The sequence below is a fragment of the Glandiceps talaboti genome, chromosome 20, assembly GCF_964340395.1.
Source record: "Glandiceps talaboti chromosome 20, keGlaTala1.1, whole genome shotgun sequence".
NCBI lineage: Eukaryota > Metazoa > Hemichordata > Enteropneusta > Spengelidae > Glandiceps > Glandiceps talaboti.
The window spans coordinates 3,112,501-3,131,238 of record NC_135568.1 but is presented as its reverse complement, the minus strand read 5'-3'; the positions used below and the strand labels follow the sequence as shown (position 1 = coordinate 3,131,238).

The window sequence follows — 18,738 nt, the reverse complement described above, 5'->3', positions numbered from 1 at the left end:
CTTTTACTCTATAAGATATAGCCTTGGTCGCTATTTTGAAGTCAGTGTGTAGGAGTGTCACTGTCTCCAATTATTCATATCAAACTTCACTCAACGTTACTGCGAGGAGAGACTTAATGTCTTTCTAAAAAACCACGATAAAATTCGACAGTGAGTCTATCAGACCCCGGCAAGTTATTTCCTAATAGCATTACTTTCAACACATTGTAACACTCTTCTTCTGTTATCAGTTGGCGATCCAAGTATTAAATTGAAAGTTTAGCTTCTTTTATAAACTATCTATGAAGATTACCATATAACGGAACTGTCAACTTTTGCCTCAATTAGTGCAATATACGAAGCATTCGCCATTATTGTGAAACAGCTGAGTACTACATGTTCTGTAACTAGTGCGGTACATGTAGGTAATACATGTATATGTATAGTTTTGTCCGAGCGTCGCTCCTGGTGAAGTAATATAATATTAAAGAATATAGCTAAGAAACAGGGACAAGAACAAATAACACAGTCCAGACAAGGTCATGCCCCTGTGAATTTTTCTGCCATCAAAATCAAAAACACAATGACCCCTCCATCAGAAATTTTCTAAAAAGGATGACCCCTACGGTTAATTTCAAAAACAGTGTTTCCAATCCAATCCACCCCAAGGCCTTAGAAACTGACGGGTCCCATAAAGTTAAAGTACTTGACAAGGACAAACGTTGGTTTGTACGTGGTGTAAATGGAGTGATCTATATCAGGAAGTCTAAATCTGATCTCGACAGGGACGTTGGTAGTTTTCAACTTTCACACATGTATAGGATTCAGAGGTTACTTCACATCTGATATAGACATGGGTTAGGTAATTATAATGAAGGTCTGGTCTGTAATGTAAGATGCAACTAGTATTGTTACCTTGAAAAGAAACTTATCGCAATTGTTCAATTCACAATGAATATGTCAGTTGTATAAAGAGTACACTGTATTCTTGGGCGGATTAGTCACTATTTTGTTCAGTTTATCAACAGTTGTATTGCTGACTGGGAAATCAAACAGTTAAATAATATTTCAAAACTATGTTGTGTTGTGTTATGTTGTGTTGTGTTGTGTTGTGTTATTACAGTATATTGAGTTATGCTGTTGTGTTATGATGAGTTGTGTCGCGTTGCGCTGCGCTGCCGGATGCTGTGCTATGTTATGCTGTGCTGTGCTGTGCTGTGCTGTGTTGTGTTGTGCAGTGCTGTGCAGCTGTGCAATGTTGTGTAGACAATGTTATCTTTCCATTTTCGCATTCTCTTTTCTGTTTTCATTCCTTCTCCTGTTTGTCTTAGACACATCCCTTCCTTCCTCCTTATTCATTTCATTGCATTCCATTGCAAAACACTATTATAGAAACTTGGACATTGAAAGTATGTCCGGTAAGATCACATTGAGTTGGTATGTTGGGTTACCCAAACCCAATAAAACAGAACCCTGTACACTGAACAATCGGTAGCTGTTTACAATCGTGAACTGTTCACTGTTGATTTTACCATTGTCTGGTCATATAAATGCATGAAATGTATCAACTTGTTCTGGAATTGGCAGGAACCCCCTCCCAACAATATATTGTACCATCTTTGGCAATTATTCAATAGGTACCACGCCAATATATGATCAAATAACGCACAGAGTCTAAATTAAGTTTTGCAGAAGTAGGGGAAAATACATATCTGGAGAGCTTTAAGTTTGAAAGTGGGCGTATTGACTGGTAGTTATCACGGTGGCGATCCCCCTATAAGTTAAATGGTAGCGCCCAATTCTATCATTGTATTGAAAACTACTTCAATTCAGTGATTTTAACGGAAGGAACGTGGTAGCCAGAGAGACGAGAGGTTGGCATTGGAGTTATATAAGACTTACTTATCGTCAAAAACCTCCTGTCTTGATCAGCTAAGTGATTGAATTTAATTGGGTGGAGAAACCTATACAATTGGGTATATATATATCCTTGAGTCATTAGAATCATTTCTAAATGAAATACAATAGGGATAGGTCCTATTGTTTTTTTTGAAGGATATGAGCCGTACTCATATAGAAACATGGAGTAAATTGTGCCAACTTTTGGATTATATGTATTGTTAGATGGGAAGGAAAGGCATCCTGTATTTATTCACCATCTCTCACTCAGCACCCACCGAAGGATACGACCAGCATTTGTTTTTTCCATTACTGTACTTAGCTGTACTTTTTGATGACGGTAAGTTTCATTTTAATTTGCCGAATGAAGCATTATGTCAGTTTACGCGAAAAAACTTTGTGAGTAGCTACTGTAGTCTGATAGTGATGGGGGAAGTGCATGCTGTCTTTTGAATTATGTAGATCTAAGAACAATATAAAATGTCGCAGAATATTTAAAAAATGAGCATCATGACGCATATTTAATTAGAAAGGTAGATTTTTCATTTTTTTTTTTGGAAATCTTATTTTAAATATTTTCTCTCTACATTTGTAGACTTATTTGTAATTCAACGATACACAATAATATCCTTCATTTGTCTCATACATTATCTATGACGTAACATATTCCTGTAGTGAGTTATCCCCCTCCCGCTAAGTAGCTTTATTGTGAGCAAAACCTGTGTGAATCAATTAACGACTTGGTAAATAATTTATTAGTAAATCGATAATTAATTGTCCACTAATTAGTCGAAACATTTACTTCATCCCCTCGCTAAGTAGCTTTTCTGACTGACTTAATTAAGGACTTGGTAAATAATTCATTGATAAATCGATAATCGATTATCCACTTATTGATCGCAACGTTTCTTTCATCCATTGAATCTTATAATATCAGTATTCTGGAAATCTTGAATTATTCGGCGAGTGACCGTTATGTCTGCGAGACATACCGGGTATTTAGAAGTTCTGGTTGCTGATAAATCCGGGATGAAAATCACGCATGGCGAGACTTTGTGTTAACGTTTCTTTGATGATCATTTCGGTGTCAAAAGTATTCAGAAGTGACTATTTTATCACCAAATGAAACATACACACGGTCACTCAAGTAATTATCTGTTCGCATAATCGATAAATACAAGTGCAAACAGCATTATCGATTATCGATTCGTAATAACAGATAATTAATAATTGAAATTGAGTGACTGCGCCAGTAAAAATCTCACAAAAGTCTATGTAATGTCAGAATGACAAAAATCGTAAAAACAGAAGGGTAGGGGAATTGGTTTCTTGTTCTTGTCATACAACAAACATTAACACTGGTACTATTCCATTGTCTCAGGTTTTGTAGACTGCGATACTTTTAGAGTTTATTTTACATTTTCGTTTGATTTATGTCTTCAATAGCATACATTAATCACGTGGATTTAAAATCCTTAATCTAATTGCATTGTCTTTTTGATATGCTTTGTTTTAAATGTTCTCTCAGTGATATTTAAGTATTCGTGTACTGTGTACGTAGGACCTTTCGACCCAAACTACAAATTGAGCAGTCATGTGAAATGTGTCACAGATAAACGGACAAGATCCTCCTAAAACCCTGACAAAATGTATTGTGATATTATAATTGTACAAAGGTGTGACAACTTTAATCTGCAAGCTTAGTGAATACAAACGGCTTGAATTTCAGATTCATATTGGCACCTTAGCAGCCTTCATTAAGGAGATAAGTTTAAAAACACTTCAAATATTGACTTTCACGAACCAGATTCATTACTAACGTAATAACAATTCATTTGAAATCGGAAATTACGGACAAAATTAAATTTGTTTTAGGACGATATCAAATGTTTGTATAAAATACAGAACGAACAAACATGAAAATATAAAAGTAACATTTTAATAATTTTTTTCGTTTCAATAGAAAATCGTGAATTTTATTTGGAGTGTTCTTATTGTCGATGACGTAATGTACGCCAGTTAATTTACTACATAAATTGAAAAATGTTGAGTTTTATAAAGACCGGTTATTGCAACAGTTTCAAAGAAAATTATAAACAAATTTGATTAATGCAGTTTCTTTACTCAGTAAACAGGAAACACTACAGGTCAGAATTCTCTACTGATAAGTCACGATCCTTTTGTCCGCTTGATGACGTCACAATCGGCAAATCACTCTTTCCCATTCCTGTTCAAAGAACTATTTGACAGTAATAATGAAATCAAACTAAAATATAAAAATTTAGAAAAATTATGTCGCCACAATTTTGATACCAAAACAAAGTTAAACAAATTATTAAATTTATGTGTCGGTAAATTCGACTGTAATTTGTGATATTGACGGATATATTACGCAATCAGTCAACGAAATTATAATAATTATGATAAAAAAGGAAAATAAAAAACAAAATATATTTAGACCGTGAATCATGATTAAACCACCATAAGTACGTTATTAGTGACTATGAAACACGTGTTTAATTCGGTCATTAGTTCTTGTTGGAATAACTCCAAGTCTATTTAATGTGATCAAAATGGTGGTATTTCCACCTCCTGGAGTTTAACTCTGCCCCCGACATATTCAGATTGGTGACTTCACACGCCACATTAAATGTCCAGTGTCCAATGGTGACAACAAACCACCCATTGGAATGACTAAGATAGCGCCACATTTATCATCAATACCATTCGCTTGATGAACGTCACTGAATAGCGATGTTCCCCCACGAAGATATACCGTCAATGGCTTGTTTATTCCTTAATAATCATTCGGTATTAAACTGAAAACACGCGTTGAAAATTTCAGGTGGCTTTGTCATTTTTGGATACAATAGTTCGTGTCCTTCACATCGAGATTCTAGATAATCCGAGGTTGTGGTTTGATGGTGGTAGCTGTTTTGAAGTACAACAACCTCCTTACAACGTTTTCGTCTGACTTAAACACAACGAAGCGAAGGTGTTCTGGTGACAAAATAAAATTTTCAACAACGATGACAATAGACTAACATTGTGCGCATCCTTTATCTACGACTCCAATGTATTCATAGCGTATTTCTTAACAATCGGAGACAACAAACTCTAGCGGCTATTGAAAACGTCCTTTCCTTTGTGATCTATGAAAAGTAGTTTTTGTGTCTAGGTGGGGTAGAAAGGTCAGCAAAGGTCAATGATGACACTGCCAATGAAATAATGGAAGGCGGTTCAGTTATCTTGTAAATACCCTTAAACGATTTCTCGTACTAAACCAAACAGTTTTATTAGCTCGTGATCGTGGTTTACAGCCTACGATGTACGGAATCCAACCTTACAAACGCTGTATTAATAACCCAATAGCATTATGGAGATAGCTCGTTATTTACCTACGAACGGACTACGGTGCTAGTGTTGAAAATTTACACCGCTGGTGGTGGCGCTGTTCAAACATCCTCTTCTTACAACAATAGCTAGCGTTCGTCAAGAAAATGGGGGACGTCGGAAGGTGTATCTTTGGTCGCTACATTATTTATAGCCGTAAACAAAACACAATGTGGTTCCCAGGTGAGAAGGAATGCTAATTACTTATCTCCTGTCACTTGTAACGCTATCTTTTACTTGACAAGTTTACGAATTCGTTGAAGAGGGTGAGGTATATCTGATCATAAATTTATGGCGTCCCAAATGTGTCCGGGTCGAACGGAATCGGGTTTTATATCTTGTCACAAAGTTTCTGTGACTTGGCAAACTTTGAATACGACTCTACCAACAACTAATTTACGGAACAAAGGTACGTAACAACAAACTGGATATTTTGTTGAATAGAAAGTCTGGTCTGTGACCCGTGTATAAGACTTAGTTTGAAAACATGAAATCGTAATCCCTTTTTTAAGTCGACATGTATTCATACTGTTAAGAAAACGACATGACAATACAAGAAAAAAACTACATGTAAATGATGCGCTGATACTATAGTAGCAGTTGAGATATATCGTTACTTTTATAAAAGTGGGGTGATATCAACATACGAAATGTGGACATGAAACTGTTTTCGAAGATTTTTGTAACTTTGTTGTGTCGTATGGTGACTATTTCGAGTCGGAAGCAAGGTAGGCGGGGTATAGTTGTACGAGTTAATACTTTTATTTTGAAACTGTTTTGAAAAGATTTGGAGAAGTTTCAAGCGAGACGCTAAATAACTATGTGATCAGTGCGCATTTAAAGGTCACACAACTTCATATATATATATATATATATATATATATATATATATATATATATATATATATATATATATATATATATATATGTATATAATTTGATACAACTTTGAAGCAAATTAAATTCTATGACAGGTAAACAAAGCAAATTGTAAAAGAACATTACAAAAGTCAGTAAGTTATAGAATTGCTACACTGCCGTAAGGATAGAAATAGTAGACTTTTAAGAGCATTGGAATGTTCAGTAAAGACATGTGTTGATTGGAATATATACAGACGACCGTTCTAAAACAGTATGATTCGCATACGACTTTTATATGGTACTATTATCATGCCTACAGACAGTAAAACTTCTTATTAGTCCCTGTGTGTGTTTCGAAATTTTCCACGTTCTCGATTGAAACGATTTAGATTTAAAAAGGCGACCAATAGACGATTTGTAAATGATGTTCAATGATCAGAACTTTATACGTTTTACGTTTCTATTTGGATTGAGAGATGACAAGCTGTAAGCTATAGGCATACCAATATGAGTGAAACGTTAAAGAAGGAAAACTTACTCGCTGAATAGAGGAGAACTTACAACGTACATATTACACAAATGGACGATGACAACTGATTTTGAGTCATCAGTCTCAATGACATCATCGATTCTATTTCGGGGAGAGATTATAGTTTTTAAATAAAAAGGGATAAATTAATTGAGACGTCACGTGATCGGAAAGTTCCATTCCATTCTGAAACACGTTTTGATAGTAAATTGCGTCTGAGAAGCAAAACTCGATCACACAGTTGCATTTTGTATTGATACACAACCCTCAACAATTACTATATTCATCGTTAAAATTGCTCATATTGAAGTTGTAAAATGTGAAATAAGACAATAACTGCGTTGTAGATATCCAGATAGATCGAGAGTGGTACATTACACAGCGATTTTATCGACTTATAAGTATATTTTTTTGAGTGCTGATATCAGAAAAAACCCATTAATTATAAATGTCGGTCAATTTCCAATGTTGACTAAACTATACGATATATGTTCCAGCTACGATATACACCATACTAAATACTCTAAGGTATCTGATCACGTCACGTCACTATCTTTATAGCTGTTTCGTGATCACGAGGCAAGACACTGTGCCATGTCATCACGCGTTGATAGAATCATTTATGTAACCCCAAAATATAGATTTTTAATATTACTGAAAGGTTTACAGGTTCTTATCAGACCGTCAAAACACAACACACATTCACAACTGAATACAAAATGGTTTTAATGTGAGATAATATTGAACGATAATTTATCTCCAGAAAGAAACACAGGTGATCGTTTTTAACGACCACAGTAGTATATCAATAGGATTCAACTGTTTTACCTGTAAGAACTCCGTTGACTGTTTGTCTACAGAAACATCTTGTAGTGACTATGCGAGAACTTTACAGACATCATTTACAGTCGATCCACCCAGACTTTGAACGACCAACTTCATGTGAATATTGCGCAAGTCCCGGCATGAACTCATCAATACACTCCATGTAAAATTGCATATGTTGATAAGAAATGTTCATGAGTTGATACAAATGTTCTTATGAAATGTTCCTATGTTGATATAAATGTTCCTACGAGAAATGGTATTGTCAGTCATCGAAATGAGACTTGAAGACAAACTTGTCAGCCGAAACGTCTTAAAGAATTCGAAACAAGCCATGCTAATTAAACCGTCAATACAATAATTTGATTGGTATGGTAAATCAATGAAATGAGACCTCGGGCGGAAAAACGGCCATACTCTAAACAATTCATGCTAATTATGATAATTAGGATACACTTCATTACCATGTCGAATGGTGTATGTTGAGCTGATAAATGTTTCCAATAAACAAGAACCATTTCATACATTATATGGTTGAGACTTTCATGTTGTAACAGTAAACTATTAAAGTTTAAATATAAAAGTACACGTCGAGTGTCTGACCATTGGCTAATAGTTGCTGACATTTCAAATTTCAACATGTCGGTCATCATTATAAACATTAGTAGACTGTCTACAGTCGTCGGGTCAACCATAGACCGTTGGTGGAGGGTCTATGATCAACTATATATCATGAACACTGTGAACTATTAAAGCGAAAATCATTGGGGAAAAATGACTTTAAAATGACACAGTTCAACATTTGCTCGTTGTCCGCGCTTGCCCTAATCTCGGTGACACTTCATTTACTATACATGTACACATACAACTCAGATAGTCACGAACATATCGCGTCTCAGTGTTAGCAGTCTATATAACCATCTATAAGCTTACACGACACAAAAAAGTGTTCAATATTAAACCGTTATTTGAGTTTGTTTTAATCTGACGAATCAGTTAATCAGATATAGAAAAACGTAGTTAATATGAATAACATTGGGAATTAGTCATACATAACAATAGTATATGTGTTTGTAAAAGTTGAACCGTAAATCATGTGAACTAAGACATATAACGTCATTTTGTGTCAATTTGTTGTATGGGCTATTTTTTTCTTAGTATCTTGCACCATGGCACAAGGCGTGTCTTGAAACTTTTCCCTTAGGCCTTGAAAATATTGTGTGGTTCCAATTACGTTAGAATAGGTGGGTAGGTAGATTTTCTTTTTTGATTTTTGTTGTCATGTGTGAGTGTCTAGTTCAAGTAGTTATGTTTTCCATTGTTTTCCATATGGGTTTCTGTGTTATTGGTTTCTTCCCATCAGATGTACAGCCATTACAGATTGGAAGAACATTTTTATATTGTCTTTTTAAGTTGATGTCAATATCCTCATCCACTATTTCTTCACAAGACTTCACAAAAATTTATTATTTTTCTCGAATATGTAAAAACAAGTTTAGGGCCGGCATTGAAAATATATGTGGGGTCGGGTAACAGGAACCAAACAATTTTTAGGACTTATTCGTGTTACGTTTTACTTTAAAGATAGGCAGCACCCCTCATATTGACACCCCTCATATATTACACCTAGATATTAGCATTATCATTTATCCAGGCGAGATATAATTAGCAAATTGAAATGATGTGCACGCCAGAGTAAATCCTCTCGTTAAACGCTTTCTAACTAATCCACCTAATAGAGAGGTGAAAAAATATAGTCAGGTAGCGTCAGACTAACTACCATAAATGCTAGACAGCCTAAAAATATAACAGACTGAGTCACAGACTATCTACTAATATCAAATTTGACGGAAAGCATTGTAATTGCACTGTTCTACATGGTAATTAAGGGAGAAAAATTTCGGTTTGCGTAATTACACTAATTGAAATAAGGCCCATTGAGAGGCGATGTAACACGGAGATATAACATATGTTGATAATTCTTCCAATGTAGTTTCAATTATAGTTTCAATTAACGAGTGGTTAATGACCTTGTACCGAAGCTGACAATTTGACAAATTCAGAATACGCTGTGAGTTGTCTAGCCTGAGTGAAGTGTCGTAGACATTTAGACATTAGAACTACATTTAAATTCAAGCCAGACAGTCTTGACATGGTATATTAGATAACCAACTGTTTTAATACAGCTAATTGGAGACCATTAGTTTACTTAATTAATATATCTTTCCACTTTTTAATCTCCTTACCAGCGTTTTTGTTCGGGGAGTGGAGGAGGGGGGGGGGGGTGGTTGGTTGGTTCATCTAAAACGTTGAAACATATATCAATATACAATGTTAAAGTTTGGCTTGTTGAATTCTATCAAATTGTATATAACAATGCATCTATTTATGTTTAGACTTCAGCAAGGTGGAGCCAAAATGTGACGAGGTACTGATCGGGGGTGATTGACCAATCAGGGGGTGGGGACACCATTTTCCAGCACCTAAATTGTCGAGTAATGTATTTGTGTGTATTCAAAACGACTAACTGCAGGACCCCCGTTTCGTTAGTTGGAAGCCCTTGCATGTACTAAACTTTTGGGGCATCGATTCCCTACTTTAATTAATATGTTAATCCTAATAGTGTAGAGTTATTTTATTCCGTTAATTACTGCTAGTGTACTTTTGTATGTTTTGCGTTTTTCTTCAACTTCATTGCTTTCTTTAACATCATCTTACATAGCGGCCACGACACGTTTGGTTTAGACAAGAAAATGTGCCCATGGCGTCGTTCCCTTAATTTCGCACACAACTACATTTTTGGCAAATTCTCAACTCGAAAGTTCTTTTTTGGTATATCTTCTGATAAGACGGATCGATATTCGTCTCAGGAGAAATGTTTTAATTTATATTGATTTCTTACGTTATCTATATAACTAAGAGCACAAGTAACCATTTATACTTGTTTGTTTTTTCAATTAATCAAAGACTAGTCCGTACCAGATTTCATACATATATGTATATACAGGTAAAACGGTTGGATGGCCAAAACGTTGTGTCTGCAAATAGTAAATGCATGTAATACTCAGTTATTCAAATGTACAATTATTGAGTATCTTAGACTTTAAATATCAGCCAAATGATTGCTAATATAAATACCCCCCCCCCTCCCCCGTTAGAACATTGACATTGACATGTACTCCAAGCTGGCTATTTTTGGCACATACCGTGTCTGTGTTTTAGGACATGACAGTTTGCGTTTTATATTGTATTTGTGTATTTAATGATGTAATGTCACTCACCCTGGTAGTCAAGCCTTGTAAATATGCAGCTTAGTCACGGTTCAAGTTAACAAAGTTGCAAAAACACTTTCCTTCTGTGGGACTACTAAATAATTTCCTTGTAAAATCTAAAAAGTTTTGCAACAAAAAAATCCAGTTATATCAACATTAGTTGTAATAACAACTAAAAATGGCCTTTTAAATGTGTACTCATTAGTTGTTCCATTGACTGGCGCCAACCCGCATAAAAAATGAAAATCAATTGGTTCTACTATTATAGTGGATCGAGGCGTAAAGGTAACACGTGGAAAGTCCTTCAGTTGCATTCAAGTGTCTCTTGGAAAAGGCATCCACTCTCTCTAATGATGTAATCATTTTAAGTCAAGCACTTACAAATTGTTTTCATTTATTTCTAAGCTTTTAAAATCACATTTGTAATGATTAGGTTACAAATAATTTATTTTTCGTTACCATGACAGCGTTAACGGACATCAAACACGCCTCTCTATCTTCGTGACTATAGCAGTACATTAAATTTGTTGCAAGTGTCTGATGTACTATGGAGGTACTTCCTACTACAATAGTTGTACCGACATACATTGTACTCCACGCTTGATATGTTTAATTCACATTAACTGTATCCTTAAATCGCAATCATTGAGTTTATTTGACTTGTATTTTCCCTTGTTTGTTAGTTAGTTAGTTAGTTAGTTAGTTAGTTAGTTAGTTAGTTAGTTAGTTAGTTAGTTAGTTAGTTAGTTAGTTAGTTAGTTAGTTAGTTAGTTAGTTAGTTAGTTAGTTAGTTAGTTAGTTAGTTAGTTAGTTAGTTTGTTTGTTTGTTTGTTTGTTTGTTTGCTAACCCTTAAAACGTTGACTCATTACTTTCAAAGTCATGACCTCTAATTACTTAGAGTTCACCGCTGACTGTTAGTGAGGAATATAACGGTTTCCCCATGCAATATGTTTACTTGTGCGTCTAGTCTAACCAGTCATTACAGCTGGGTCTGATAACCGTACATGAACTTTCTTTATCCAGACTTGTTGACAGTATATTTTCAGTTGAAAATTTCATTAATTTCTAAAATCTTTAAAAAACAGTTTTTTTTTATGAAACGTTTAAGACTGAAATTTATATGACACGACAAAACAAGGCATAAACTCTTATCAAGCAGAATAAACAACAACAACAACAACAACAACAACAACAACAAAATTAGTGACGGCGACTTGTATCGCTGGGTGGAGGTTTGTTTATTCAATTTTACAACTATCGTTCAACTTCACTGTAATTCTGCCTCTTAAAATCTGATTAAAGAGTAAAGCGTTTACTGTTTCCCTGGCAACGGGAAATGGTGGTAGAAGAATCGCAATATCCAATGAATGCAAAGTGTCTTATGATAAGTCAACCGTGACTAATAACCCATACTACATGAGTACGTGGCCATGTTTATGCCAAATAAAACCAAATAATGACTGAATTCTTTTGAAATTTCTACACAGTTGTCGCTGATTTACTGTGTAATCTACAACTTCAAGGGCATACACGAAGGATATATGTTCCACTTTTCGTGTTACAAAAATACATAGGATAAAGCCTATAACAATCAGTTGATGTATGTTATTTATTCATAAAATATATTAGGAAAGAGCTGTGATGAAATAGTATATGACAAGACAACATTTTACGAGATCGTTTTGTCAACAACGCCCGTACTCTAACATCCCTGACCTCAACGATTCTTTACTTTGTCTCTCATTTTGTTTGAGTTACAAAACAGTTTAGGATAAATACATTTGAGGCTTGTGTTCTTTAAGGTTTGTCTATTTGATTTCAAAACACCGAATACGATATTGCATCATCATTGAACGTTGAATTGTGTCTGAGTTAGTGTCCTTTCCACACGTCGTTTTGAAACGCTGTGATAAATACGTGATAAAAGATGTGAGTTGCGTATTAGCACTTTTACAATAGAAATCGTAACCTCTGTTTCAAAAGAATGTGTCACAACCTCGAACGTTACACGTCAATTGGTTCATTGGATTCCATTTTGAAACCGTCGAAGACAATATTTCATTTCCCGTAGCAGGACTATTGATGGCACGGTAGTTAAATTGTGATATGAAGTATATCAGCCATTAGATTAATTATTATGCACATGAATTCCTCAGCATATAAGTACCATGGATTATGCTTCAATTTCTCTTATATACAAATTTTCTTTATGCAGTCCTGTATAGTCAAACAAGATTGTATAGACAATACATGCACTGCAGTTCTAATGTTGTAATCACGTGACTCAAATCTAAAAATAACACTTCTGTAGGAGAGTGGTGTTCAACTTTCGATTTCTAAATTCCCCATAATAGTTATACTAGATTACTTTGCATCCAATTTTGGTCCCTTGATAAACGGTTCGCGTCGATTAAAACATGCATACAATTATAATTATAATCATATCCCCATGTACATGACATGTTAGATTGACGCCTGGGTTATTCATGTAAGATGCTCACGATAATCTCTAGTGAACCTAGTAATATTGTGATTCCGTGGGAAATAAACACATTAGCTGATTAACTGTTTTTGTTGTCCAAAAAGTGGTATTATACTATAGCTACTAGTTACCATAATAGTCTCGCCATTGTAACTTGGATTTGAAATGTCTAATAGCGGTACTACAAATGCAGTGTTCACTTCACATTCAAGGACAGATAACCATTAATGCTACACTAGCTGCTACTGGAACGGTTTAAAAAAAGTTTTGTTTAACGACTTACTTGTAATATTGTACACCCTGGACAGTGTTGAATCATCTATGGGTATATCTATATAGCAGTACACACAGTATATTTATCCAATCAAAATGATCTGTGGGTCCGCACCTAAAAATCAGTGACACCAATGAATCACAATTTCAACTTATTACTATACTACGTATATATAAAAGAGACCTCTAATTGACATGTTAATGTCTAATTATTGTGTTTTAACAATGTTCAGTGATATAATGTTGGTTGTCTAATCAAAAATACAATACTCAATGATATAATAATACAATTGAAGCTAGGCAACCATGCATATCATCACTGATATACAACCCCACAATATATGCATGGGCGATATTTCAAAAATCCTGAATCATTAAACCGGATACACAACTGACTTCTAAGGCTGCGCAGTATATCGACCTATGTGGCGTAGGTGCACTGAATAGATCTGTGCGTGCTTTGTAATAATCGAGCGGAGTCTTTTAACTAAACCAGAGGTTATTGTGTATAGTAATCGTTAACAATAGTAATCAAAGGAGAAAGATGTATGTCTAGCTAACCGATTCAGCGCATGTAAACATGTATGGATTTGTGTCTACTTCAAGTACATAATCGCTAATTAATACCAGACACGCATTGTTCCTGATCACCGAATTAGTGTACTGGTTGGACATCTCCTTGAAACAATCTCAGAGTAAAAGTATTACATAAATTACCTATTGGAATCGAAATTATCAACGAGGGAATTCTTGAGGCACTTGTAATAGTTCGTTGTTTCTGTTTTTTTTTCTGTTAGAGTGGAGTTTCTCGGTTTAATCCGTTCTCAGAGATCGTAGACTTTGACAACGTCACTTGTGAATAGTTCGTTGTTTGATTAAATGGCCATGCTATGTCTTTTTATGAAACTGGAGTTCTTAGACTACATTCTCTTAACGCAATCCACAGTAAACAAATAAATTATATGGTCACCTGTAGTGATGCCGGAGATTTGTCAAGATTTAAAACCCAAGGGTGGTACTGGGGAGGAGTGAAGGTATTGCGGATGGGTGGTTGGATTGTAACATTTTAGTTTGACCTGGAGCTGTTCATTCCACTCCCTGGGTCTATGGTTTAACCACAACTGTCTGATGAAGACCCGTCTGGGAAATTTTGTTGGGATGGGGTGGAATGGGGGTGGGGTGGGGTGGGGTGGGGTGAGGGGTGGGGTGAGGGGTGGGTGAGGGGTAAAGGTAAACACTACTTACGGTTTGTAACAAATTCACTGTGGAGTGTCGTACCATTAGCAATCCCCACCTCGTACTTGTCGCATATATTGTACAACTAATCGCCAGGTGCATGCGGTTCTCATTTTCATACGAGATCAAATGCACCAAGTACACAGGGTGAATCAGAAAGAGTGCGAACGATTTTTGCATTGAAAATACATATAAGAAGACGACGAGCTAAATAGGGCAATCTGGCTATGCAATCTAATTTCTATGCGTTCTATAACGTATATTTTCCGTTGACATTGTCTGGTGCATGAATATATAAAGTTGAACACATGGTGTTTAACGAATGGGGGTGTTTAGACCCAGGTGGTCGAACCATGAAATTACAGTTTGCAATTCTTTTCTTGCCGGTAAGCAACCTGGTAATAGGAGACAGTAACGGGTATGCAGTGAATTATTAAAGAGATATTTGTTACTTCCGACGAATAAATCAACAAAACGAGGGTGGCGCTGTCAATATTTACAATAAATTGATATAAAAGTAGCCACCTTAGTAACACGTGATCAGTACTTACACGTGATCAATTTCTATGAAAACGTCGATGGTGAATTCTAACACGAAATTTAAAGATATGGAGATATGCACCTGGACTAAAAATTACGTGATATGACATTCCGACAACATGCTTTCCGGAACGAGGGTACACGTAGTTAGGTTGTCTGGAACGAGGGTACATGTAGCTAGGTTGTCTGGAACGAGGGTACATGTATATCTAAAAGTTGTGCAAGGCCTTTTTCAACATAGGCCTTTTGACGTTAGTGGCCCATACTAACTTCAGCCGTGTTACAGTGTTGTACAAACAATGTCAGGATATGGTAGTTTTCCGTTATTTTCAACGTTTTCTTCTCCTTGGTGACATCGTTGACACCTTGTCAACAATAAAGTAGACATGATGACCCTTTGTTAAAGTTAATTTGAACTAAAGACCCCCCAAAACAAAACAAAAACAAACAAAAAACCCCAAAATTTCTGCCACAATGAAGTTGATATAAACAACTAGACGTGGGCAATCTTTATGACACTGAAGTAGTGAAATACATAGCCTGCATGAGTAAATTAAATTCATATATACTTGCAAAATTGTTTTTTTTTTTTGCGCATTGTCATTTTTTTGTCGTGTTAAGGGGTCACTCTCCCTAGTTTTACATATTTTCATTTCATCTACCTGCAATCTAATGTATACATTACCATACTTTTTGAAACATACTGCTGTTTATAACTTACCAACACAACTAAGGTTATTCAGAAGAAAAAAGAAAAAATCTAATGACGTGTTTCAATACGCTAAATAATGACGTCACTCTCAAATGTCTCAAATGTCTAAATATTTTTCTACTTTTATTTCCAGACGGTCCATGTAGTCGGTTTGTGATGTTCAGTATCGCAATATTGGTGTTCTTTACAATAATTGCATCATCAGAAGGTAAGTTACGTTTTTCACGTTTTTCCAGCTACTAATGCACGAAGCAAAATGATCAGTTTTCTTGATATACCAGATATATACGTAACCAATCCATGACCCACGACGAATGACGTCTACTCATTTCAACATTTTCTTTGTCTTTTTTTTCTCAGAAACCGGAACAAGTTTAGACCAAGAACGTCTCCTTCACGATCTGCTCGACGGGAAGCAGTACAAGTCAATGATACGACCTGTTTATAACCGTACCAAAGTGACAGAAGTTCATATGATGATTGTACTTGCTACGATTATTGATATGGTAAGTTGGTGGCGCTGTCACAAAATTTACAACATTCAACCAGCCAATATGATTTGTGATTTGCCTCTTGTGTAAGACATGACTATAAAGCAGAATCTTTAAAAGGGAATTTGCAATCCAGACTGAGTATGCTCAGACGCAAAGGACTGTGGGATTTTCTGTGGCTATCGTAATATCTAATCTTGAGGTACCGATAAAATAAACCTCCCACAATGATCAGGGTAACTATGAATTGATTATTTGTGGTTACAACCAATGTATCAATATTGTGTACAGTACTAATTATTTATAATCACATTTCCCATGATGCAACATTCAACATGGCGGGTTTGGCAAGTTCCCTATTTGACAAAATCGAAATATATGAAGCTTAGGGTAGCACAATATGACTTGAGATGAGATGAGATGAGATTTTCAGTTTTTTAAATCGCCTTTGTATTTTTGAAATATTCAAAAGTGATGCATATACAGTATAAAAAATGATGAGATGACATGGCATAACATACTATAATACCATAGCAACCATTCAATAACTAATCACCTTTCTTTCAGGATGAACGAAATCAGCTGTTGCTTAGTAACATGTGGGTAACATTGGTGAGTATTTGACACACAAATCAATTTATGCTCAATACTGGTAAATAAATAAACAGCAGAACTTTTAAACATTTTAGTTCAAATTCAAAACAAAAATCTCAAAGCAAACGTATAAGATTTTAACAATTCCAGTAGTTATAATGACTGGTCTATGTCAAAGTTTTGATTTATAGCAAACTAAAATATGTTGATGATGTAAAGCATACTTTTAGATGTGTGTACGCGGCGTGTCTCTATGGCTTCTTTGTACGCATGTGTTGTCTCTGAGAGAGTGAGTGAGTGAGTGAGTGAGTGAGTGAGTGAGTGTGTGTGTGTGTGTGTGTGTGTGTGTATGTATGTATGTATGTATGTATGTATGTATGTATGTATGTATGTGTATATATATACACACACACACACACACACACACACACACACACACACATATATATATATATATATATATATATATATACATATATATATATTTGTGTGTGTGTGTGTGTGTGTGTGTGTGTGTGTGTGTGTGTGTGTGTGTGTGTGTGTGCATGCACGCTCGTACGTACATGGTGTGTATGTACTTTAAATTCAAATATTAAAATGATCAGTTGGGTACTTTAACATACAAACAACGTTGCTAACCGTAATGTTATTTGTCGCCATAGGAATGGTATGATGAATTCCTAGTATGGGATCCAGACATGTATGGTGGTATTCAGAATATAAAAGTTATATCACATGACATATGGTTACCAGATATTGTGTTGTACAACAAGTAAGTTGCTTTCACTATGTTTTTAACGTAGAACGTGTATTGGAAATAAACTACTTAAACTGTTATTGTTACTTGGTTCAAGAAAACTCCAATCTATTGTCAGTTAAAACCAGTAAATAAATCTGGGTGGGGGGGGGGGGGGTCATTGTACAAACTTTTGAAATAGATCTAGAGGTCAAATGATATCAACATTTAGTCATTTTAGAATCCAATATGGCCGTAGAATCCAATATGGCCGCAGAATCCAATATGGCCACCAAATACGGTATGGAAAACATTGACGATTTCCTTGAACACAAGACGCGCATTCAACTTAAAATGGCACAGTCTGTTCATAGTTTTCCGTTGTTACGTTTTTCCCCTCATATTGAAATACACTGATGCGATATCAACTATTCATATTCGTAGAGTGACGTCATTAACTGAAAGAGCCCTCACCCTGTTTTCATGTATAGTATAATAATGATATTATTATGACGTAATATTTCTGATACAAATTTAAGAATTCGTAAACACCACAATCCCATCAGTGTCCGCGCTTTTTGTGAATATTTAAACACCCCAAATCCATCGCCGTAAACCACCAACGTCTTTACGGCAATGCTTCACAGATGCCCCCACGCAAAGAGATTAATTTTCGTTGCGTCAGCGGAAAAACAGGCTTATACTTTGACCAAATCACACTGCCAGGGTTTGCTTCTTTAATGCACAATGTGCATATTTTTTATAGTTTGTATTTTGTGTACACTGAAATAAGTCGAAAATGAGTTAAATGGGATGCAATTTAATACTGGCTGCTACTTAAAAAAAATTCACTTTTAGAAGCAATGTACATTGTACAAGTAACCTCTAGAGTTACATCGGATAGATCTTGCGACA

General features: G+C 35.4%; 1 protein-coding gene across 3 annotated transcripts in view; it reads left to right on the top strand.

Moving 5' to 3' along the window:
- The first annotated feature begins 1,931 nt into the window (after nt 1-1,931).
- Nucleotides 1,932-18,738, top strand: part of LOC144450670 (acetylcholine receptor subunit alpha-like) — a 20,504-nt gene continuing 3,697 nt past the window's right edge. Inside the window, exons 1-5 of one of the 3 annotated variants that reach the window (XM_078141320.1) lie at nt 1,932-2,218; nt 16,136-16,210; nt 16,363-16,508; nt 17,061-17,105; nt 17,750-17,859. In XM_078141320.1, coding sequence (XP_077997446.1) covers nt 2,104-2,218; nt 16,136-16,210; nt 16,363-16,508; nt 17,061-17,105; nt 17,750-17,859 — 491 coding nt within the window. In that variant the 5' untranslated portion in view covers nt 1,932-2,103. The other 2 variants (XM_078141321.1, XM_078141319.1) reach the window with 2 other exon arrangements.